Here is a 26,569-nt window from a genome sequence, read left to right on the forward strand (position 1 = left end):
AAAACAACAAAAAGATTCGTTCAGCCAATACTTGAAAATTGAATCATCACATGACTACAGTCTTACTTTACATTGACGACAGAATAAAAATATTAGGTTCAAGAGAGCTTCTGACACCAAACATTCTCTAAGTTTCTAGCCTGAACAAAATGTTTACTGTACTAATGTCCTACCACTGTTTCTGTCAAAGTAACACTCAGCTTCCACCATGCCCATCCAGCGACCTTGAACTTGGGCTGACACAAAGATTCTAATTATAGAATTTTCTGCTGTTGGCGCGTCTTCCTTTTCTAAGAGAAACAGATTCGATGTTCTAGCTGTTTTTGTTGACTGTGTAGCGGCGACGTCGTGTAGACCTTGACTAACATCCTCCAAGTGAAAAACTCGTAGAGGTGAGATGGTAGTATAAATGTCCGAAGTGAGGTCATCTAATTCTATAGAAATGTTTAGGCTTCTGTGTCCTGGTGATACAAATCTATGTTGGGGGTAATCCTAAACAATACAAAGCATCGTACATGTTACTATCTATCTATCTATCTATCTCTCTCTCTCTCTCTCTCTCTCTATATATATATATATATATATATATATATATATATATATATATATATATATATATAGGCTATATATATATATATATTTATATATATATATATATATATATATATAGGCCTATATGTATACACAGTGCTTTTCCAATGTGGGGTAAAAAAAACTATTACTTTCCCTGTATTCTAACGTTTTTTTATTTATTTATTTATTTATTAGTAATTAAAAGTTAGGCAATTCATCACTGAGTACCGGCCCCTATTTTTTTTTTTTTTACAAAAAAGCACTATATTTTTATATATAAATTTCTAAATCTCAGTCTAAATAGCCTTATTTATTTAACGAAATTTCATTGAAACAGTAAACAAAATTTAAAGCATGATTAAAAACAAAGTTAATCACTTGGGATAAAAAAAAGCCACAAGTAGCTCTCCGTTACCTTACAAATAGCCAGTGACCTTGTATTGTTCTCTCCGTGACACCAGTGGATAGTTAAATTCTCTATATCATGCTCACTGGGCAGCTGGACATTTAAGTGAACGAATCCACTCTCGAATTCCACAATTGTTGTAGGATTTGTTGCCTCTAGAAAGAAAGTGCTAAATATAGTATACTGGAGTTCAATACCGGCTACGTCAGTTGATATGCTCCCTGGGTATATTTTGTTTTCTTTTTACCAGGGGGTCCCGGGTTCGAATCCTGGTGAAGACTGGGATTTTCAACTTCGGAATCTTTGGGCGCCTCTGAGTCCACCCAGCTCTAATGGGTACCTGACATTAGTTAGTTAGTAAAGGCGGTTGGTCGTTGTGCTGGCTACATGACACCACTGGCGGATCCAGGGGGGGGGGCGGTAGGGGTGATCGCCCCCCCCACTCGGCCGACCCTCCCCCCCTTCGGGGGGGGCGGACGAATTTTAGTATAGAATTCACACAATTTGTATACAAATTTATTACTTATGTTAATAATATATACTAATTATTTATATTTCAACCTATTTTTTTTATTATTTCGCCTCCTCCTCTAGTATGTTGACCGATTTGGTGGGGTCGGGAGGGGGCAATGGTATCAATCCCGCCCCCCCCATACACTTTCGAGTGGGGGGGGCGGTCCAATTTATTTGTAGAAATCACAGCTTGCTAACAGAATCAATTAAATATCTATATGATTAAAACTTGTTATTGATATTTTAACCGATCTTTATATTATGTCGTTCCCTGTTTACCGTTTGGGGGGGGGGGGCGAATACCTCTACTGCCCTTCCCACCTAAACCATTTGAGTGGGGGGGGGGAGGTCCTACTTTTATGGAGAAATCATAGTTTGTGAACAAAATTAGTTGAATTAATCTATAAATTTTATATTATGTCGCTCCCTTTCTGGTATCTTGGTCGATTCGGTGGGGTTGGGGGGAGGGCGATTGCAAGTACTGCCCTTCCCACTCTAGCCCTCTGAGTGGGGGGGGCGGTCCTATTTTTATGGAGAATCATAGTTTGTGAACAAAATTAGTTGAATATCTATATAATATAAACTACGTATTGATATGTGAACCCATTGTATATTATGTCGTACCATACTCTTATCTCAAATTTTATCATTAGTAAATTTAAATGAAAAAAGGTTGCAATAGGTGGGAAGGGCGATATATGCAATTGCATTTCCCCCATCGGACAAACCAATACTTTTTGGAAATTACAAAATGTAAAAAATCTGCCACTAATATAATTTATATATACTATAAATTAAATTCTTATATCGAGTCGCCCTACTTTTTTTTTTTATTCTTGAATGCCAAATGCAATCTTTAGCAGAAATTATTAAAGGAGCGAGGATTAATCGTTTTCATTCTACCGCCCCTCCCATTTCCAGAGTTTATGTAATTTCAAATGAATTTATCATAATTATTTTAAGAAAGACTTCTCTTATCTTATATAATACAGACGTTACTTCAAAAAAGAAGACTTTGCATTGGAAAAGTTAGAATTCAAACGAAATTTATTTTTCAGTATAAGAATCATGATTGAGATGAGTTCTAAACCGAAAACAATACATTTATAGTCGCCTTTTCCCAACCTTTACTCAATCGGATATTTTTCTAGTTAAATAAATTTGGGAATATAACTCACAACTTATGCTACAATGTTATTGAATATTATTTATCGAATAATTTTTTTTTCGGCGGCGATCCTCAAAGACAAAATCTAAATATGTGGGGTATCTTATCTTTTCAAGGAACAAATCGGTTTTATTTGCAATGTTTTAAGGGCCTATAAATTCATATTAGAATATCTTTCAAGCACAATATTATTCAAAAGGTCCTTTTTTTTAAATATTATGAATAATGAGCTTTAGGTCAGGAGAATGCGTTTCTGCAGTGAAGAATGCAAGAAAATGCTTTTGTCGTCGGGGCTTCGCCCCGAACTTCATTGATGAATGATGAGCTGTAGATGTCAGGAGAATGCGTTTCTGCAGTAAAGAATACAAGAAAATGCTTTTGTCGTCGGGGCTTCGCCCCGAACTTAATTGATGAATAATAAGCTTTAGATGTCAGGAGAATGCGTTTCTGCAGTGTAGAATACAAGAATATGCTTTTGTCGTCGGGGCTTTGCCCCAAACCCCACTAGGGGTTGAGAAATGCTGCTTATATATATATATATATATATATATATATATATATATATATATATATATATATATGTGTGTGTGTGTGTATGTGTGTGTGTTCTGTATACACGTTTATGCATAGGGTTAGGGTTTACTGGGCGTTAGGGTTAGGGTTTGGAAAAAAATCGCCCCCCCCACTCCAAAGTTCTGGATCCGCTAGTGGAGTGCATGACACCCTCGTTCACCGTAGGCCACAAAAAACAGATGAACTGTGTTTGTAACCTAATTTTAATATGAATTTATACTTTTAAAGTAAAAAGACCTAACTGAGAAGCAATTAAAATAATAATGTCATTGTACCAAAAACACAACTTTATAAAATATGTAGAAAGACACAAATATAAAGTCACGTTGAAATTACACAAAAAAAAAACAATACACTTAAATGATGGCGTTTCTCTGTAGTGCCTTTACAGCATGGAACGGGTTGCCTGATTCAGCCACGAAAACCAATGACTTAGTACAAGCTAGTAGAGCGATTCTGTAATTAACCTGATCGACTAGATTAAAACATGGATACGATTAGGACTTTAAAGAAAAATAACGTCTGTAATTTATAAGATAATATCATTGTAGTTGTTTATAAACGTGCCCATTTTGTCTACCTGTAGAGGTGGGAATCGTGATCTCTGTGTAAGTCTTTGATTGTCCAATTCTGTTTAACGTCCAGAGTCTAACACTGAATGAATCTCTCGGTACTTGACATAGCTGGCATATGCTGTAACACTTTTTGATTGGTAGATCCTCTGAATGTGTTGTCAGTTCAGCCTTAAAACTCACGTCTTTGCGGTCACTTGATGTCCTGTGTAATGGCTGGGGGAAAAGGTTAAAAGATACCACCTCGCACATTGACCCAAATAAACAGACATGATTTAATATGAAGTGCATTTTGTTTTGAAACATACATAGAGGCAGAAAAAACAACTGAAATACTTAATTTTAGTGCATCTTGTTTGAATTAATTAAAACTAGCATTAACTATAACCTACCTTTATTATAATGAACACACAAGAGGACTTAACTCTGGATATATCATACCATCTCATATAGCTGAAGTTATCTACCTCTGGAGGCTCAAGTGGAACTGAAAATATCGAAATATTATGATATTGAAAAAGCATTCACCTATAATAAGTTTAGTATATGAGCGTTCAAGAATTTAAAAAAAGTCAAAAAGATTTGTTACACAGGACGAGCATAGAAGTCTATAACTTCGACATTAATTGTCGAGCTCTTTAGATCTCCAGACGCCAACATTGGAAGAGAACAATTTAACAGCCAGTCTAGCAACTTTGTTCATTTTTGGTGACATTTTTATTTCTCTGATAAGACGTGATTGTACAAACCAGGACGATCCATTTCTAGAGCTCAGAAAGCGGAAAAACGCTTGGCTGTCAGTGGTCGCAGTTGGGCCCAATGGCTGGCTGGAAGGGGAACATGATGTCTTTCCGATTTTCACAAAAAAAACTATTTCTAGTATACAAATCACTAAGAAATCATCTACGTAACACTTGTTCCGAAAAAAAAAAGAGAAAGAAATGGACTAGCTTTAATAAACATCCACTACGTTAAGAGGTATTCCAATCATAGTATACATAGATAAACAAAGAAGAACCCGGAAAATTGCGTTAAAAGTATATGAATTTAATTTCTGAATACCCTTCAGAAGCACCCTGAGGGAGACTACAGCGCTTTTTCAGCCCTTAGGTGGGGGCGCGAACGAACTATTTCTGGTCACTGTTAAACATTTATCCACCACCTCGTCTCCCCACCTCCTAAGTTTATTACACCATTCCTCCTCCAATCAACCTGGTTTTCCATTTACAGTTGGATAGAATGCTACTGCCACTACCTTTCAAAATGAGTTTCCACCAACAATATGGAAGGCAGGTGTTTGTTGTGCGATTACAGATTCAGAAAGAGAATATATTGTTCCAGAGTTAGGAAGGAGAGAAGAACACATTTTTTTTTTATTTTGTCTTCCACTATGTATTATTCAAAACATTTATTTTTAACTCTATGAAACAAGATCGTGTGTTTGTATATATAGGCTTACCTGATTGGTTGGTAATAAATGTTAGCTCTCTACCTTGGCCTTGACCTCCTCCTCCAGAGCAGCAGACGATGAGGGTGTATTGAGTGAATGGAATCAAATCTTGAAACCAGACGGCAGTAAACTCACTGGACTTGCCATCAAATAGAACAGTTTTATTGAACTGTATCTAAATGATAGAATAAATCCAGCTTTATTAAATACAAACTTTCACATTAGATTTAGGAAGAGTGCAGTTTTTCACGTGGCTACGCAGTCCCAACTGTAATCTACATACTTGGCCGCTTCCAGCGCAGACATGACCGTTGTCTGCTGGTTGTCAGTTTAAGTTCTCGTTCCGTCTACGTCTGCTTGCACTTCCCCAACTAATGCCAGGTCTTCTTTAGAGTTAAGTGGACTCAGGAACAGGAATTTTCAAAGCCAAGCACCCAGCTCCATACTCAGTGATTTACTCCCTTTTAAAAATTCTTGAATGTTCAAAGTATAGACTCATACAAGGACAGACTGGATGTCAAAATCGGCCCGGCATTTCTATACAAGCAGGCCCATAATGTGCTTATCATATGATGGGCATCCAATAATAGTCATACCTACACTCAAAATCCTTTCGTGGCCCCGAACGGCCTATTTGGGTACCGGCCCACCGGCATTTGCACGAATGCCCATATAGTCTGGATTCATATGAAATACTTACTTTCCATTTCTCCATTGGGCTGGTAGAAAATAGAGTCACGTGATATGTCAGCACTTTGCCTCTCTCAAACATCCAATGTATTAAATTTTTTGTTTCAAAAGTTGGACGAAATTTGAGAATGGCTTCAGTTGAGCTGATGTTGAATACTGACAGATCTTGGACAGGACTTGGGACAACTAGAGAGAGAGACAACGTGTTTTATTATATATGTCTTAATAACAGATGATTCAGAGAATTCTCATTTTCTTTATCTCATCTTTATTTTATCTCATTAATTAATCTTATTAATTAAATCTTTGTTCTAAACTGCTCGCTCATTTTAGTAACTTTAACGCTGCTAAGTCACTGGCTTTGGTGACTGATTCAGACTGCTTGTTCCATGCTCCTATGGCACTAGAGGAGAGCTAATACTTAGGCCTATATGTAATTTATTTTATCAAAAAAATATAAAGAAATCTGCTTTCGCTTGGATAGATAGATAGATAGATAGATAGATAGATAGATAGATAGATAGATAGATAGATAGATAGATTACATTTAATTTCCATGCTTAAACGTTGCAAAAACACATTATCAATAATATGTTTTTTCGTGTTTTTTTTAATGTCAATATCATATAAATGCTTAAATCAAAATCTCTATACTGACTGTAAAATTAACTGTAAAAATGTTCCGGATATTGTTTTATAAAAATTGAATTATGTCAAAAATATTCTTTGACATTACGTCACTATAGTTTATTTATAGATATCAAATTGTTCCGTATTTTCATCTTAAAACACATTTTAAAAATATCGACAATAGGTTGTTCAGAATTAAAAAAAAAAAAGAAAGTAATTTACTAGAAACGATTATTGAAAATCAGTTTTTATACTTATTTTACATTTAATCTTCTTGCTGAAACATAACAAACGTTTTTTAATCTACAAAGAATGTTCCGGATTTTGTTTTGAAAAGAAATCGACATATATTACTTACATTTTCTTACAAGTGGTCGCGAAAAAATTCCGAATTTTATATGAACTATTTACTAACGCCAAATAACTGTTTGAAATCCCTCTTCTAATTAATAAAACTAATAATCTTCGCATTTACGAAAAAATGTTGTTCCGGATTTTTTATGAAAAATATTTAAACTCTATTTTTAAAGTACATTTAATTTTCTAGCTAAAACGTTACAAAATCTAATTATCGTTATCTAATTATGTGGTACATCTAATTTTTAAACAAGACCATCCCAAAAAATTAATTAACGGTTTTACATTTATCTGGAATTCTCCTTTTCTCTTACTATTTATACAAACATCCGGAACAATCTATTATATATAATTAAATCTATTGCGTTCATACTTACAACTATTGCTATGTTTCGAAACGAAAATTAAAGGTTAATCAAATTTTCAGTAGCTTTTAGTGGGTTTTTTATATATCAAAATGACTGACAGACAAACTGACAGACAAAACGCACAAAAATGCGGCTTTAATCCTCTTTAAATAAATTCTATTAGAACATAGTGCACCAATGTCGTTAAATATATCGTGTTAATAAAGACATTTTTTTGGTACTAGCCAATTGTGACGTAATGGAATTTTTTTCCTTTGACGTCATATGAATGGATTCTTTAAATGTAATGCTAAAAAAACTCGGTGCACCAATATCTATGAACCCTCGAAAAATTGCTTGCATTGATGAAGACATTTTTTAGTCTAACTAGGGCCGTGTCCGTGTGACGTAGTGGATTTTGTTTCCTTTGACGTCATATGGAATCATATGAAAATGCCAATAGCTCTGTTGTTAACTGTGCTTAGACATCGAAGTAGGGCTACAAGCAAGATATCTATTCTTTTCTTCTTCTTTTTTTTTAATTACAAATCAATGCTGAGAGATTATCTAAAATCGCTCGTCTAACATATTGTACATATCCGGTAAATGTCATGCCGTAATGTGTAATACATCTCTATATCAATAACAGGCTATTAGTTTGTAACCAGTTTGTTATTAAGTTAATAGCAATGCCTGGTCGTGTGGTTAGCGTGCTTGACTGACTATCTCGACGGTCCCGGGTTCATACCCAGTTCACTGCCATCCCCCGTCGTCCAGCGGGAGGTTAGGACAAGGAGTTAATAAATCTTTAATTTTGAAAGAACATCCAAAACATGTAAGACAGATAAAAAAATCTATAACGGCAAATAAATCTTTGAAACATTATTACTTTTGACAATCAAAATAAAATTACGTCTTGAGTACTCCTTGCGAATAGGCGGATCCAACAGGGATCCGACGGGGGCCGCCTCTGAGTTTGTGTGAAAACACAAACTCTCTTTGTAATTTTGTTAGTCGTTGGATTTGTGATTATAAAAAATAGAAATTAGGTTAAAATAATAGCACTGCTTACTAAAGTCAATAAGATTGATACTTGTTAGGAACTCAGTGGACTCAATGGAAGATCTAGTGACGTTAACTCTCAAAGTCACATTCCTGTTGTGTATGATACTATCAAATGCATGTCTTATCTGGCACAGACAGATTTGAGTTGAGGCAGAGCAGTTTGCCTGGCAGGCCATTGGCTCTTTAGCTGAAACAAATTTCAATACGTCCACAAAGACTTCTTGCTTTATATAAAATAAGTTATGGTTAATAGACGATATAATTAATAAAGTTGTACTTCTCGTACAAGTTATTGTTAATTTTTTTTTCTGTTTTCCTTACAGAAGTGTATGGTTAATAAAAATTTAATAAAAGTTATATAATTGGGATTTATAAAAGTTGGATTGGCATAACTCAGCCGCGTAAGTTATGATTTATAAAATTTTATACAATTTTGATTTACATAAGTTTCTGATTATTATACGTTTTGACTTATACAAATTATATTTATATTAGTCAAACAAAAACATAAAATACTTTTCATTTTAAATGTCGCAAATTCTAATAATATTAATAATTATTATCATAGTTATTCCGACTTAGAGTTTAATCTTCCTTCACCGTTTGATCTCTAGCAATGTCTGGATCCTCTGCTCAACTGGTGCCCACTGCCCTGAGATCTTCCTTCACCGTTTGATCTCTAGCAATGTCTGGATCCTCTGCTCAACTGGTGTCCACTGCCCTGAGATCTACCTTCACCGTTTGATCTCTAGCAATGTCTGGATCCTCTGCTCAACTGGTGTCCACTGCCCTGAGATCTTCCTTCACCTTTTGATCTCTAGCAATGTCTGGATCCTCTGCTCAACTGGTGTCCACTGCCCTGAGATCTACCTTCACCGTTTGATCTCTAGCAATGTCTGGATCCTCTGCTCAACTGGTGTCCACTGCCCTGAGATCTTCCTTCACCTTTTGATCTCTAGCAATGTCTGGATCCTCTGCTCAACTGGTGAGCACTGCCCTGAGATCTTCCTTCACCGTTTGATCTCTAGCAATGTCTGGATCCTCTGCTCAACTTGTGCTCACTGCCCTGAGATCTTCCTTCACCGTTTGATCTCTAGCAATATCTGGATCCTCTGCTCAACTGGTGTCCACTGCCCAGAGATCTTCCTTCACCGTTTGATCTCTAGCAATATCTGGATCCTCTGCTCAACTGGTGTCCACTGCCCTGAGATCTTCCATGACAGTGCAGCGCCACGTTATACAAGAACGGCTCTGCATTTTTTGTCGTATCGGCCTTCATTTTAATGCTACTCTTGTATGATACGTCTAGGTGACTGTCACAAACTCATTAACTCCTTCTCTCCTGACTGACGATACCAACGTTGATTCCACCAGAATGTGGTAAATAATTACGGAGAGAAAGAGTTAAGTTGTCGAGTGCTCGTTCGGTATAAGAATTTCTCTATTTGCATACATCATAACTTGTGTAAATCAAACTTGTGTACGTCCAATAGCTACATAAACGGCAAACGTTGACCAAATAGCTATTCAGAAGTGAAAACTGACCTTGTTCTTCCAGCGTCACTTGCACTTGGTCAAAGGTAGGGTTAACATTTCTGTATGAGAATGTTATATTCAAATCTTTCAGGTCAGAACACGTGATAGACTGTATGGTGAATCCGCTGGGTTTTTCTAAAGAAACAAACAGACAATATTGACATTTGCCATTTACAATTTAGGCTTAGTACGAATTTAATGCGCCAGTATCTCGGAAGTAACGAAGGAGAAGGGACTTCTCATCGACAAAATAAAAACAGAAGTTCTGAGGATCAATAATGAACAAGAGAACCCAATCCTGCTACAACATTCTTGATACACACCACTTCACTTATCTGGTCACCGTGAAAAACTGGTATGCGTGAAGAGTTGGCTGTATACGGGCAACTCTATAAAGAACTGCCGCCTTGCTTGTTGTTGGTGTTGTCAACACGCTGCTTCATTGCAATAAGATTTAGGATGCAAGTAGTGTTAGCAAAGATGGTGAAACTGATGACGATATACGAAATCGCATTTTTATAAAGCTAGGTTTGCCTTTACCACTCTTAAAACTATCTGGCACTCCATAGCACTGTCTCTACATAACAAGATCTGAATCTTTGATACAAGCGTCAAGTTGGTTCTTTTATTCGGTTCTGAGATACAGAGAGTCACGAAAACAAATCTGGAAAAAACTTTCACCAACATTTGCCTACACCGAATATTGGGAATGAGGTGGGGCCTCAAAAGATATCTACTGTCAACATGTGGGGAAGAACCAAGCAAAATCCAACAGCCCAGAATATTAAAAGCGAAAGTGGAGCTTGACTGGACACACCCTGCAAAAACCAGCTACCTATGTTGCAAGGCAGGCACTTGATTGGAATCCACAAGGAAAGAGGAATGTGGGCAGGCCCAAACAAACCTGGTAGAGGTCAGTCATCGGTGAAGCTGAGGGTACTGGAATGACATGGGAGCAGATAAAGAAAGCTGCTCAGAACCGAGTTCGCTGGAGAGGTGTGCTCAAGGCCCTATGCTCCCCTGGGGGTTCACAGAAATAAGTTAAATAAGTTAAGTCAAGACAATAAAAACAATTCTTCAATTATTTTTGTTTCTAATTCATACTTGATACAATAATAAATGCATTAATTAAATGAAATCTTGGGCTTCCTGACTGATTCAGAAAAACTTGTTCATGGCACCAGGAAAGACATAATATTCCGGCCTGTATGACTTTGTCTTTGTACCTCAGTATTTTTAAAGCAATGTATGAAGCAGCTGGTAGTAGATGGCAAAAATCCGTACCGAGGACCGAAGAAAGGAGCAGAAATGGAAAAGAAAACTTTAAATTAGACCCCCGACAGACAACGGATTTGTCTGCATCAGTTGTGGCAAAATATGCAGGTCGTCAACTCATGATGCTAACTATCTAGATAATATAAGGAGTATTTATATTTTTACCTAGCTCATAAAAAGAATGCAATTACCTATGATTGTTACATCCATGTTGTCGAATATGTAATTGTCATCATTTCTATAACATGCATATATGCCAGTGTCTTCAGTCACAGCGCTAACAACAGAATACCTCACAACACACCGATCTGTCCGGTTAACAGCGAATCTGCTCGGATGTTCCGAGTGACTGTTTCTCTTCTTAATACCAAGGTAGTCAGTCCATTGAGTCCTGTTACATTCCAAGTCTAAAGAACAGCACAGGGAAAAGGTCTGACCCTCTAAGTACTCGGCTGTTTTGCGTTCACTTTCACAGTCTATGATACTGGCTAATGAAGAGTGTAGAATGGAGACATGTTAATGTGAACTTGAATTTCAATATATCAATAGAACAGAGCTTAACATATTATGAAGTCGCGGTTGATGAGTGGTAAAGCGCTTTGCTTCTCAACCAGGGGTATTGGGTTCGAATCATGGTGAAGACTAAGATTTTTTTATTTTGGGATCTTTGGTCGCGTCCGAGTCCACCCAGCTCTATGGGTACATGACATTATTTGGGGAAAAGTAAAGGCGATTGGTCGTTGTGCTGGCCACACGACACCCTCGTTAACCTTAGTCCACAGAAACAGATGACCTAGATCACAAGATCTGAAAGGAGATCTTGACTTAACATCTTATTGACCACGACGTCTATAATTTTTTTCAATTAATTTACAAAATGAAATATAAAGAATGCTGGATATGGGCTCATGAGAGATTGTATGAAGTAAAGTATGCTTGACGCTAATTTAACTTTATGTATGATTGACTCAATTTAAACATAATGTATGATTGACAAAAATAAAATGTTCATGGCATGATTGTCACAAAATAGCTCGTGGCATTTTCTTACCTGAGGAATGAACACTGAAGACTTTTAAAGATAACATGGAAAACAGTAAAATCATTCTGCTGAATGGTTCACTAAATATATTAGAAGACTGACATAGGCCCAAATATCAAATCTTTAAGCTTAAACTAATCACTACAAGTCCTGTGTCTACCGTATATCCATGTCCGCGATCCTGAGATCTGGCATTGAAGCACATGGGTCACAGATCGGCACTATTATAGAGTGGCTTGACGTGATTGACGCCATAACTCTACAGGTTTGTACTATTAGCAAGAAAGACACCCTCTCTCACTGATTGAGTGGGGGGGGGTGAAGGGAGGGACTGACAGCAAGAATGGGCACAACCTGACTATAGCCTGGCATATCTGTCTCAATGCCTGCCAAGTGAAGCGTGTAAAGTAGCCCACCAATCCATATAAACTTCTTTGTTGCAATTTTCACCGTTGGTTTTATTATTTTTAGAAAGAAAAGGTGGGCGTTATGACTTTTTCATAAGAGTTAGGGGAATCTATGATCTTATTTTGGTGTGGCATCTTTTGATGGTCCTTTGGTCTCTTTCGGCGGTCCTTTGATCCCTTTTTGTTGATATTTTGTGTAATCTTTTTCATAGACTTTTTCAGGGCCGCCGCAACCTATTGTGCAATGTGTGCATTGCACGCAGGCGGCCGACTTTAGGGGGCGGCCAAATCATTATTCCAAGGTTCTTTTAAAAAAAAAAATAGATAAATAAAAAAAATACTTATATATCTTATATACATTTTTATTATTCTATTACCCTTTGAAAATATAAGCGATATTCGTACATTAGAAATTATTTCGGAAACCAAAACAAAAAAAAAATAGAGCAGCATACAAAGGATTCCCAAGGGTTTTTCCATAGACGCATATTTATTTCGCAGGTTGTTTGTAATATTTGTTTTGAGTCGAATAGTCCGCAATTTCCAAAAAAAAAAAACATTTTCACTGGGGGGGGGGGGGAAGGAGCGCTAGCTCCTCTCATGTGAAGGGGGGGAGGGCACAACATCCTGACAAAAAGGGGTGGTATGGAGTGTGTGTATTTTCTATGCGGCGGTAAGAAGAGGTTAAAAGTTAAGCGGTTGATTGCTGGTTATGCAGTGACGATGATGAAATTAGCATACCTAGTGCCAATGTGAGACGATCTTAAGACATGAAAGAGTAAAGACTTTATGTTTGTTGTGATTTAGTTTTAGAGTTAATTTAAATATCAGTTTATTTTATTTCTATTAGATCTAAACTTCATCTCAAGTTACATCGTGAATAATATAACAGTTCTATTGAGTTTTTGTTCACAAGGAAGTTGTTCAAAAGTTGTTTAAAGTTTAGTTATTAAAAAATATAAAAAGTCTGTCTTGAGCTACAAGCCAACAACCGACCAACAACGGGGAAGGGGGGGGGGGGAAGGGCGGCGAAAAAAATGTTCAGACCCCTTGCCGACTTGAGCGTAAACCTGCCGTATCTTCAATTCTACCTCCAGGAAGATCTTCTGACAACGCTTAAACGATGTAAGCAACACAATGTCCCAAAACAACAACAACGTCATAGTGAACTATATGGAGAGCTCCCTGATTTGGAAACCACTGCGCAGTTCATCTCATATATTGGTCTAGTCATCTGAACGCTCCAACATAATAATGAGAACGAGGAAGAAGAAGTTTTAGTGAAATGAATTTTGTTTCTATACATGGTGTTCAATCAATATAGGTTACATGAAAAATAAAACCTAAAAATTGTGACAAAGTTTCTTTTCTTTTTTTTTTATTACATTCTTAAAAAAAAAAAAAAAAACTCAAGGATCTCACTATGGGAGCCTACATCGCTCATCTGGGCTCCAGCTTCTAAAGGGGGCTTGAACGAAAATGTTTTTACCTAGTTACTCGCCACCCGAGAATGTGAGAAACGCTGCCGTACTGTTTTATTTCAAGTCATTGTTTAAGTAACTTGTACTTCGAATTTTTTACATTGTACTACCCATGACATCTGATACATTGCACTACCTATGACATCTGATATATTGTAATACCCATGACATCTGATACATTACACTACCCATGACATCTTATACATTGTACTACCCATGACATCAGATACATTACACTACCCATGAGATCTGATACATTGTACCACCCATGACATCTGATACATTACACTACATATATATACATTCTACTACCCATGAGATCTGATACATTGTACAACACATGACATCTGATATATTGTACTACACATGGCATCTGATATATTTATTATACATGACATCTGATACATTGTACTACACGTGGCATCTGAAACATTCTACTACACATGACATCTGATACATTCTACAACACATGACATCTGAAACATTCTACTACCCATGACATCTGATACATTCTACAACACATGACATCTGATATATTGTACTACACATGGCATCTGATATATTTATTATACATGACATCTGATACATTGTACTACACGTGGCATCTGAAACATTCTACTACACATGACATCTGATACATTGTACTACACATGACATCTGATATATTCTATTATAATGACATCTGATACATTGTACTACACATGACATCTGATATATTCTATTATAATGACATCTGATACATTGTACTACACATGACATCTGATATATTCTATTATAATGACATCTGATACATTGTACTACACATGACATCTGATATATTCTATTATAATGACATCTGATGCATTGTACTACACATGACATCTGGTACATTGTATTATACATGATTTTATTGTACTACATGTTATTTCTGATATATGACATTACACATGACATCTGATACATTGTACTACACTACTATGACATTGTCATAGGCTACAAATAACATCTGATACATTGTGCTACACATAACATTTTATTGTCATGGGCTACAAATTACATTTGAAAATTATACTACAAATGACATTTTATACATTGTACTGCAAATGACATTTGATTATTTTACATCGTATGGAATTTGATACATTTTACAAGGCCACTAATAACATTGTACTTATTGTACTGCAAACGACATTAGATAAATTGTACACCATATGACATATGATTCAATTTAGTAATGCACAAATGATATTTTATACATTTAACTACAAATGATAAATGACACATCATTGAAGTAAAGTAATATCAAGTTATGTGAATTATTTCACCCATCCAGCTCCACTTGTATTTGACCCGTCTGGTAAGCTTCCACTGTGGGCCAACTGTCTGTACCTACCGCCTGTGTACCCTATGCAGTGGACATTGGCTCCACTACTTCCTGGACATGTACCCGTTGAGTAGGTTATTCTTTTGATAGATTTACTTTCACCGATGGCCCGTATGTTGTTCCAGCGGCCGACACTCACATGTTTAGGGCACCCATGAGGATGTGACACTACGAATGTCAACCTGTCCTTATCTCTGGACTTAGTGTATTGCTTAGTCACTTGTTTGTCAAGAGCAAGGTATTTTGTCCACATTTGTTCCAATGGAACTCCCACACTGACCTGGCATGTGACACATTTAATCCAACACCTATCGTACTCTACTAAGGCGTCGTGGATCCTGACCTTGTCAATCAAGACCTTTGGACTTCTTTCGCTATCATGAAACAATCTCAAGGACGTGTGGTTAGCCTCGATTTCATCAAAAACCACATGTGTGGCTGTGTAGACATCAAATTCAAACCAAATGGTGCTGGGTGAATCTGACTGCTCACATTGTTTACACCAACACACCGTGTAGCTCCTGCCTTGTCGTCCTCCACGTTGTCTTGCCCCGTTTTCGAATTTGCTCACATTGTAAACCATTCCACTTCCGGTTTTCACTTTTGTTTTTGCTATGGCGATTTCTTCTTCTTTCTCGTTCTCAATGGTTTTGAAAAAGGGATAAGGGTGACTGGTTTTTGGCCAGAACTGAGGTCTGTGTGGACTTGTCTTTTTCACATTTATTAGCACCGTCAAATCAGCAACAGCTTTGATGTATTCATACAAATCATTGTTACGATCACTGTCAGGTAGATGTTGTAAGCTGAATTTATGTATAGGTATAAACTGAGCATGATCTGGGTTCTTTTTACAGGTAACATAGATTTTATGAAGATCAACTTCTCCGTGAGTCTCGTGATTCCCTGGATTAGAAAATTAATAGCATTACATTTATTTATAAGTTATAAATTAGACATTTGTATCGGCATCATGACCTGAATATCAGAAAAAAAGAATTTACCAAAATAATGGTATGAGTCTTGCTCCAGCTGTTTATAGTGGTCAGTGTCAGAAACATCTGCAAAAGTGTAAAGCGAATATGTGTTGTAAGTTTAATCATAAACAGCAATATTTATTATCTTATGTTTTATGTAAACATTTAGGACATAAATGTTAGTAATAATTTTTATTTAAAAGATAATACTAAACACAACTCTAGCTTTAAATGCAAAGTAATAATAATACTGGTTATCTGAAAGGATATTTTTTTTTACACTTGTCACAGTTACTTAGTGCAGTCTTTGTATTGATAACAGTGGCGTAGCTAGGAATTCGCCTCAATTTGGGGACCCTGGGGGGGGGGGCTTGACCTCTTTGAGGATCCCTGCATTTTGCGTAATATTTAATGTAAAAAACCATTTTCAACACTCATTTGGGGGCCCCTTGGGATTTTCTAATTACCCCTTTCCCTCACCCTAGCTACGCCACTGCTTGATAGATTGAACTATAGTTGTCTAAGTCGCTTAGTGAAGTGATTTTCTTGATAGATAGCACTATAATTGTCACAATTACTTTACCTTCTTCTGCTTTCATTCCTATTTACGTTCTATGAAGTTACTGCTGATATTGAACGTAACGCATTCGGGATTGTTTTTCCTACGTAGGCTCTGAAAAAAGACAATACATATAGTAAAGACCTGATTTTTTTTTACCATGGATGTCCAAACTAGGCTTCCATGCGCTAATTTTTACAAGCTTATATAAACTTACTCTGTCTGTCTGGTAAAAGGTTATGTTTCCCATTCTCGTATTAAGTTAAATCTTTGCACAATTATTCATTAAACCTGACAAGATATGAATCAATCCCAAAATTAAGCAATTATTTAATTAATTGTTTGGAATAAATTATTTAGCTTGATATCGAAATAAGGGGAATAAATACTACTTTATGAGAGATGTGGATGTATGGATGGATTTAATCATTTTATGTTTTGACACCTTTGTTTTTCCCACTTCCCATTCTAAGATCAAGATGAAATTTTGCGTAATTATTCATAGTCATTATTCATAGTAATTATTCATGGTAGAGGCGCGGTGGCTGAGCGGTAAAGCGCTTGGCTTCCGAACCAAGGGATAGGTGAAAGTGAATGTGAAGTTAGATGTGAGCCTGGCCGAACTGACGTCTTATAATGAATATCTAATTGTTTTGTAAAGGGCCAATCTCTCATTTCTCAAGAATAAAACATTTCAGCATATTGCCTCCCCTAATAAAGAGCCTCAAGTGTTTGTTACTATTAATAGTAAATAGTTGTAAAAGTGGTGTATTTTTATGAAAAAATTAGATTTTTGCTTTCAGAAATGAAAAAAGTAGCCGTTGCATCAGAACTTTGAATGATCTAAAATATTGTGATGTCGTATTTTCACTATCTTTTCTAGTTTACGAGATCTAAACGGGACGGACGGACGGACGGACAGACATTCCACACAAAACTAAAAGCGTCTTTTCCCCTTTCGGGAGCCGCCAAAAAACGATTAATTAATCATTTAGTACTAATTAATTAATTTTGTTTTATATAGCAGAAAGAGAGCTAAGCCCTGCAATTTTCAGACAAATGCAATTTTCTTTCCCTTTAATAAGCTTTGTTTTTGCATTTAAAGTATTCTTCTTTCAATTGCTTGTTCGAAGAACATTATAGTTAGTGCCATACCCACTTTTAGATCTTTGAAATTGGTAATTAGTACATAGTTGGCAGTTGTAGAATAGTTTCTATCAAAGTCATATACATATAGGACAGTAGGCCTATAGAGATAGACAGATGTAACATATATGAAAGAAGGGATATCACATTGTCACAGTCTCGGTTGACATTGCCTGTTAAATGTTCACCTCGGGTTAAGAGGGTGAAAAGACACGTGAAACTTCTGATATAGAAACAGGAAGTAAGGATGACTAAATTGACTTTTAGCCAGTCTAGTAGTATCCTTTTGTCTGCTAAAGTGGCGTTAAGTCAATCAATAATATCCATGTTTGTCACGTGTCACGTGTGACTCCAGGAAGCACGAACCCAGCATTCTACGACATTCGCGACACACTAATAGTAACAAGTCTCATGTGTAATAGTATAATACTGCGTCAACACACACTGAACGTTGACACACACACACACACAAGCTGAACTTTACTTTCTATGTGAACTTGTCTGAGTTAGCTTTGATCTTTTTCAAACATTTGTTCTTCATGTACAACTAATTCAATGGGGTTTCATGTAAGAAAAATAGTTCTTATACAGGCCAGTGAGCTAGCTTTCATAAGATTCGACTTCGACTTTCAGGAAATCTTTAATGAAATTTAATTTGCGACTTATCTATTCAAAATGGATAAGCTCATGATCGTCCATGTATCCGTGGTCTCCAGATAAGTCGGATAACTCTATTCATCTTTAAGATTGTTACATTAACAGTTTAAAATCATCTTTGATTCAGACACTAAATATGTATTGCAAGATACAGTAACATAATATTTTAAACGTTATTACACTCTTTCAAATTAAAACGAACAGCAAGTAATTTACGTTTTTAAACTAAAGTGATTTAAAACAAGTAAATAAAATGAGAATTCTAGCAGTGGCGTAGCTAGGGATTTGTGGGCCCCCCCTGCATCTTGGCATCATGACAAGAGATAACTGCGTAATATTTAAGACAAAAACAATTTCGGACACTCATTTGGGGGCCCCTTTCAAGTAGGTGCCCGGGAGGATTTTCAAATTTGGACCCCTCCCTCCCACCCCCCACCCCCTCACAGGCTCACACACAATGCATATTGGATTTTCTTTCTTAGGCTGTAAAGTGACCAAGATTAGAATCACAACAATAATATATTAAAGGCAATTTGAAACGCACTTAAAAGATGTGAAAACTGTTAGTTAATACCTTGAAATACCTTAAACTAAATGTCCATGAGGAAAATATCCTATACCGAGTTGAGGAAACCATGATTCGATGACAGAAAATATTTACACATCCGTGTTCTTTAAATAGATTTTCGGAAGTTACATAAGTTAAAAATAGAACAACATACTCCCCGATACAGTACATGACAGTTTCTATAAGGTAATGAACTAATCACTTAAACGAATTTTTCTGAAGTTTCACATGAGTCCGCATTGGCATGACTACACTGGCTGTTAACAATGTCAAATAAAAAGTCAATATCAGCGCCTTTTTTTTCTCATTATTCCCTTTTATACTTTACGATGAAATTGAAGATAGAGAAAACAACAAAAATAACACACAAAAAAAGTTGCTTTTTAAAAGATGACACTTAAATAGTTATAATAGTAAAGTGTTAGCAAGAGTTTCGCGCTGAAGGAAAAAAAACGCACTAATGTTTGATGTTTTATTAAAAATATTTTACATGATTCAGATGTTCTTTCAGAGTTGACAGTAATCTACTACCTAGCCCAAACCTCCCGCTGGACGACGGGGAATGGCAACGAGCAGGGTTCGAACCCAGGACCTTTGAGACTATCGAACACCAGTCTAGAGCGTATACCACAAGCCAGGCAGCCACTAAATTTTACTTTACAAAGTTTATATATCGGTATCGGTCGTTACTGAATACAACTTAAACATAACTTTCACATTTTTGTTAATTGCTGTAGTCCAGCGACCAGTTTGGTATAATACAAAGATATATGCAAATAAAGGACTCTCCACGTCTCTCTTCTTACCCTATGTCACAAATGACAACCTTTGATGCTATAACCTGCTCTACAGGCGTCATAAGTGGATGCTTTCTTCAATAATATACATAGGCTTTTCAAGGCTGCTTAGTCGTCTGGTATGCGCACTGGGCTGTCGTTCGGTCATCTGGATCGCCCCGGGTTTATACTACTGCCACCCCCCGTCGACCTGCGGGAGATTTGGACTAGGAATCAGATTGTCTTAAACTGTGAAGTGACATCCGAAACATGTAAAACATTTTACAAATATTTTTTGAACAGTAACTAAGATACTGAGTCTACACTCTTTTCAAAATATTTAACTAAGAAATAAAGACGAAACCTCTAGGAACGTCACAGTAAGAGTCATTGTGTTGGTTGCAGTACTGGAGTTAATAGGAACGATGCTAATTAACTCAATCGAGAGCTAAACTTTAAAAAATCTAAACTGAATTTGAAAAAAAAAAAACAGAAACACATAAATTTTCTAATAATTATTCATTTATTTCAATTATTATTAATTATGATTTTCCCAGGTAGTCCAATAAATACAATTAATGCAAAATGGGAATTTACTCCTGACTTTTTTTCTGGGTGGTCCACATACAAAGGACTCCGACTCGGCCAGTATATTACTATACTATCTGGTCCACATACTGTATGAAGTTATTGACATTCATTCCTATTAGTCCAGGGAAACGTCACATTTGATAGTCACCAATATGTAATATTATACGTGACGTCAACTGAAGACATCAGTAATTCTATGTGACGTCCACTGAATACATCCGTATTTGTACGTGACGTCCACTGAATACATCAATATATGCTTGACGCAAGATATTACTTTATGAAGACGCTGTAGACCATGTAATAATAAATGACTACCATTCAAGTAGCTGATTTAAAGATGGTCCATCTCGGTGTTAAATGTTAGTCCATTGAGCGTTGGGCCAGGTACCCACCAAACGTTCTGCATTCTTTTTGTAAGCCAAATCCTAGGAATGTGTATGTTTCGTTTCGTTTTGTTTTGTCCTATGTTCTTTTAAGAACTCTTATCTTGTAACTTATTTGCAATCGATTGCAGCGCAAATAATAGAGACAGTATTTCAGAACTGTGTGCTTTCTTGTTTTAAATGTGGTCACGATCTCAATACATATGAAGCAATATTCCGTCATTATAAGACCGTCGCCAACTATTGCTCTCAGTGCTATCATAGCTGATTGCTTTCCGTAGTCACAGTGTAGTTTCTGTAGTCACAGTGTAGTTTCTGTAGTCACAGTGTAGTTTCTGTAGTCACAGTGTAGTTTCTGTAGTCACAGTGTAGTTTCTGTAGTCACAGAGTAGTTTCCGTAGTCACAGTGTAGTTTCCGTAGTCACAGTGTAGTTTCTGTAGTCACAGTGTAGTTTCTGTAGTCAGTGTAGTTTCTGTAGTCACAGTGTAGTTTCCGTAGTCACAGTGTAGTTTCTGTAGTCACAGAAATAGTAGTGCAGAAAGAGTGACTTCAACTTAGTGTCTTCATAACTGTACTGGTGTCTGTTTTAAGACACGTCAACACAAGTCAATAAATGTACTAACATCTATCACTGTACTGAAAACTATCAATTAAAGAAGTCACTGTCAATAGTTATATAATTTGTCATTTACAACTCGATTGATATTTATAATGTGAGAATCAATTTAGTAATGTTGGGTAGTAGTTAAAACCGATACTTTCCAACGTAATGACTGTACTTAAATGTACTCCGAAGTAGAAACATAAGTGATGATAGAAACAAAACTGCAAGAAATGGTTAGATGCTGGAGATTATTTATAAGAATAAATCTGTTTGTAAAAATCTCTTCTTAAAACTATGTTAGATTATATATAATTTTAATTTTAAAAAAAGATCAGCGTTGAGGAGTCAATAGAATTTAAACAACTATCATTCCAGTTCATTGATTCATAATAAGACTATCATTTTAATTGTATTCATTGTTTAGATAACAATTATACATACATAAACATATTCATGAATATTGACTGCAAACAACATTATACATCAATGTCCATATTACATCTCTAATAATTCGTAAAAGCTAATAAATACTGATACTGTAATTCGGTTTAATTATTCTTTACTTTAGTTCATTATTTGTGCACTCATATAGAAAATAGGGTTAAGTTATCGTAGTGAAGACAGTTTGTATAGGCAAGTGAGTTAACGTTTTGTAAGTCTTAATTAGCTGAACCCTTGATTTTTTCTTGTATGGTATGACTTGACTTTTTATAATTGTCTAATTTCTTGTATTACAACATGCATCTTTAGGTTTGTTGGTAAATAATGTAGTTAATTATGTTATTGTAGATAATTTGGTTCTTATTTTGGTTGTGTGTGTGAGAGAGAGAGAGAGAGAGAGCATGGCACGTGTAATTATTTAGTTAATACTTAAATGCTACGTACATACCAACAGTAACTTACAGATATAAATAGTACCTTAAAAAATAAAAAGAAATGTATCACTATATTACCATTATCTTACAAAATGTCTACACTGTTTTTAGAACAATGATATTATATGTGGTTATATTCTTAATAGTTTAAGAAAGTATTGTAAACAAATAAAGCTACTTAGAAGATTTAGTTAACACTGAGTAAAGAGTAGCCTTGGTATGCTAATGACTATTCTTATACAGAAGTTGTACTTAGTTCATTTGCCCAATATCATTGCCTGACATTTATACGATATTTTCTAGAATGATCAATGAGTGAAATTGTCTAATTGATCTATTGATTAAGAAATATTTTGAGTGCTTTCAATAGGGAATGTACAGAAATGTAGAAATTAAACTCATCGATTTTAGAATTGAACTCATTATGAAAGTTGAAATTAGGTACAAAGGAAACGGTGGTTAGAAAAAAACTCAAAAAAATATTTATAAGTTTTGCGACATTTTTACCATATGCAAACTATTTAAAAGTTTTCATACGTTTAAACTAGTTAAAAGTTATGTGACATTCAAACTATTTAAGAGTTTTGTGACATTCAAACTATTTAAGAGTTTTGTGACATTCAAACTATTTAAGAGTTTTGTGACATTCAAGCTATTTAAGAGTTTTATGACATTCAAACTATTTAAGAGTTTTGTGACATTCAAGCTATTTAAGAGTTTTGTGACATTCAAACTATTTAAGAGTTTTGTGACATTCAAGCTAGAAGGTGTGCGACATTTAAACATTAAGATTTGGATTTTGCGACATTCAAACATTAAACTTCATGCGTGTTTGTTTATTTGTATGACTATTATTGTTAAAGGCTAAGATATTTTTCTTTATTACAATGAACTCAAGTGGAACTAGAACTGCCACTACAGACGCTCCAGTAACTCAGGTAACTCCAGTAAATCCAGTGGTCATCAACGAAGTTTATTACTTTACCGTCATCATACTAAACTCAGCACTGACCATATTTAGCTTCACTGGACTAGTGACCAACGCCCTTAACATGCTGGTCTTCGTGAGCCAAGGCTTGACCTCAGACAGTATCACCGTGTCATTGTTTGCAATGTCTGTCTCAGATCTCCTGTCCAGTATCTTCATGTTTCCTTGGCTGGTCTGTTTCTTCATGGGCCGCATGAATGTCAGTCTAGTCAGAAATAATTATTGCTATTCTATGTCCACTATGTCCGCAAGTCTTTATCGGGTCATTTTTACCAGGGTCACGTGCCTTATCCAGACCTATATAAGTGTCGAGAGAGCTTTCTGTGTGGTGTTCCCACTTCGCGTTAAAAGTGTGATCAGAACGCGAAACACGGTGATTGTCAATGTTGGAATGTGTATAGTGATATTCATGATGTTCACCCCTTATTTGGCGCATGCGCATATAGAGTGGAGTCATGACCTTACGAACTTGACAGTGGCGACATTGGTGGAAAATAGTGAAGACAAGACTGTCATCGCTATTAACAGCGGTCTCATTATCCCCAACGTAGCCATTGTTGTCAATAGCCTAGCAACGGTTGTCATTGTACACCGTCTTAGCGTGATGCAAAAATTTCGGGAGAATCTATCTTCATCTCGCTACAGCGTTCAGAAGTTAAAATCTCAAGGGATGTCATCCAAAAATGTTGAAGTGTCCAAAACTGTAATTGTTATCACATCTATATATGTAATCAATTTGATATGTAATCAGCTGCAAACAATGATCTTCTTCACATATCCTGAAGTAACCCAAGAAGGTTTCAATAAAAATCTGTATTTTGTTTTGTATATTTCCCGTTTCGTTATAGAAGCCTTGCATTCAACAACGAACATGTTCTGCTACTTGAAAATGAGTTCTAAGTTCAGGCAAGTTTTCAAGGAAATTTTCAACATCAGTAAAAAATGAAATGGACATGCGATAGCACCAATTGACACATTCGTGTTACAAGTGTTTTAGTGGACCAATTATGTGAACTAATTGTACAATAAGTATTTACATGAACGCTCGGACAGAAATGCTTCGGCGTTTGAAGCAGATATTAAAAGATATTAACATTGATGTTTACTTTGCGGAATAAATAACATACAAAATTAATTCTAACATTGTTTTATTTATTTTTGAAATTTATCCACGACTTTCTGGACATGATCTTCTAAACTTTCCTATAATGTTTGACATGGTATGCAGATACAATTAAACCATTTCAAAACTGCCTCCTTCAAAGTGTGTTAAATCTGTCCAGAAGAAATAGACAATGCTAGTATAAATCAGGAGTGCCACATAATACATTTGTTGATGTATTCCTTAGTTTTCTATCATGTTTTAGTCAAAGAACTCTTCACAAACAAAGATAACAGAAACAGGATCAAGTTGGTTATCAGGACCCATGATGGCCTCCTGACAGTAAAAAAAAAAACGCAAGCAAAGACTGTTACAGGCCTATCGCAAGATTCTCAGAGCTAAAAAAGACCAGGGAACAGAACCGGGAAAAAGAAGAAGAGGCAGACCAGAAAAAAAAGGGATATGATCTGTCTGGTAAAAAAGTTTATGACCTGTGCAATTCTAATAAACTTTTTCTTTTGCAAAACAAACACTCTCCTCCTACTCTTCTGCATGCTAGCAATGGTTCACTATCACTACCAGATCTTTCTTTAGTCTCTGCTAACTTGGAATCTGTCATAACTTAACAAGTACTAGGCGATATTGGTAGTGACCACCTTCCAATATTATTGACTGCCACTCTTTCTAAAATCAACACCAAGACCATCAAAGAGCCATGAAAGTGGCGCAATACTAAAGCTAATTGGAAAGCATACGAGACAGCTGTTGACAATGCCCTTGAAAAAATCCATGTAGAGTCTAGCTCAGTCTACCATGTATACCGTCAAATAACAGCAGCTATCCTGGGCATGGCTAAAAAGTTTATTCCTCGAACTTACCCTTGTAAAAAATTCAATAACTTTTGGACAGCTTAAATCAACAAACTTGTTACGGCTCGGAAAAGGGCACCCCAAAAGAACCCAAACAATCCAACACTCAGGCAGAAATACAACAGACTCAGCCTACTAGTCAAAACGTCTGTTAACAGAGAAAAACGAGAACGTTGGACCGACATATGTGCAAGGTTAAACCAACGGATAGCTCTAAGGCCTGGAGTCTTCTGAGAAATCTCGAAAATGCTGGGCGTACGAAAACAGCAACCTCATTATCTTCACCCAGTGGGGTAATCATTTCATCAAAGAAGAAAATTGCCACCTTGTTGAACAAATATTTTGCTAAGATCAACAAGGCTGTCAAGAAGTCCCCAATGTCCAAAGTCATTGATAAAGCTCGCAAAGCTGATGAAAAAAAAAAAGACCGAAAGGAACCACAGACCGAAAGTGCTGAGGGAACGATGAACTCCCCCTTCTCGATAGGCGAGCTTAATGCTGTTATAAGGAAATGCCAGCTCAAAAAGGCTCCCGGGCCGGATGGTATCACCCCCGAAATGCTTAAACATGTAGGGGGGAAAGGAAGGGCCGTGCTCTTGGCATTTGTAAATAGAACCTGGGTAGATGGTCATCTGCCCAGGGTCTGGAAACGTGCTACCATTATCCATTATTCCTATACCAAAAAAGTGAAAAGATGCTTCCACTGCTGAGGGCTACAGGCCCATCTCACTCACATCGTGGGAAAGATGGCTGAAAAAAATGGTAAATGAGCGTCTGGTTTGGTACCTTGAGAGTGCCCGTCTTATAGCTCCAGAACAGGATGGTTTCAGGGCGTAGCAGATGGATTCCAATGGACCGAAAGCACATACGCAGTCTTTATTGACTTAAAACGGAGTGGCTCTCAGCATGGAGAAGTTTCCCAAGTACATTGGTGTAACTTTAGATCGCAAACTAAAGATGTGTGAGCACATCCAGGAAGTTGCGAGAAAGGCATCTTGGAAACTTTGCATTGTGCGGAAGCTGGC

General features: G+C 36.3%; 2 protein-coding genes across 5 annotated transcripts in view; both read right to left on the reverse strand.

The window, feature by feature from the left end:
• The window catches only part of LOC106070933 (uncharacterized), a 20,793-nt gene extending 8,331 nt beyond the window's left edge, over nucleotides 1–12,462 (reverse strand). The window contains exons 1-10 of one of the 3 annotated variants that reach the window (XM_056041544.1): nucleotides 12,207–12,458; nucleotides 11,347–11,643; nucleotides 9,890–10,015; nucleotides 8,352–8,531; nucleotides 5,956–6,131; nucleotides 5,265–5,430; nucleotides 4,198–4,292; nucleotides 3,814–4,021; nucleotides 989–1,134; nucleotides 174–492 (exon numbers count right to left, since the gene is read on the reverse strand). In XM_056041544.1, the coding sequence (XP_055897519.1) occupies nucleotides 174–492; nucleotides 989–1,134; nucleotides 3,814–4,021; nucleotides 4,198–4,292; nucleotides 5,265–5,430; nucleotides 5,956–6,131; nucleotides 8,352–8,531; nucleotides 9,890–10,015; nucleotides 11,347–11,643; nucleotides 12,207–12,261 (1,768 nt within the window). In that variant the 5' untranslated portion in view covers nucleotides 12,262–12,458. Of the gene's footprint in view, nucleotides 1–173; nucleotides 493–988; nucleotides 1,135–3,813; nucleotides 4,022–4,197; nucleotides 4,293–5,264; nucleotides 5,431–5,955; nucleotides 6,132–8,351; nucleotides 8,532–9,889; nucleotides 10,016–11,346; nucleotides 11,644–12,206 lie in introns of all 3 variants that reach the window. The other 2 variants (XM_056041547.1, XM_056041545.1) reach the window with 2 other exon arrangements.
• Nucleotides 12,463–14,573: 2,111 nt separating this feature from the next.
• On the reverse strand, nucleotides 14,574–19,472 carry LOC106070938 (uncharacterized). Of its 2 annotated transcripts, none has more exons than XM_013230941.2 (4): nucleotides 19,369–19,468; nucleotides 17,006–17,095; nucleotides 16,450–16,506; nucleotides 14,574–16,351 (listed from the first exon to the last, which is right to left on the reverse strand). In XM_013230941.2, the coding sequence occupies exons 2-4, from the start codon at nucleotides 17,019–17,021 to the stop codon at nucleotides 15,381–15,383; spliced, it is 1,044 nt and encodes a 347-aa protein (XP_013086395.2). In that variant the 5' UTR covers nucleotides 17,022–17,095; nucleotides 19,369–19,468; the 3' UTR covers nucleotides 14,574–15,380. The 2 variants fall into 2 exon arrangements, with proteins under 2 accessions (XP_013086395.2, XP_013086394.2); XM_013230940.2 differs by having other exon boundaries at nucleotides 14,575–16,351; nucleotides 19,359–19,472.
• Nucleotides 19,473–26,569: the final 7,097 nt, after the last annotated feature.

The sequence above is a fragment of the Biomphalaria glabrata genome, chromosome 9 (assembly GCF_947242115.1).
Source record: "Biomphalaria glabrata chromosome 9, xgBioGlab47.1, whole genome shotgun sequence".
Taxonomy (NCBI): domain Eukaryota; kingdom Metazoa; phylum Mollusca; class Gastropoda; family Planorbidae; genus Biomphalaria; species Biomphalaria glabrata.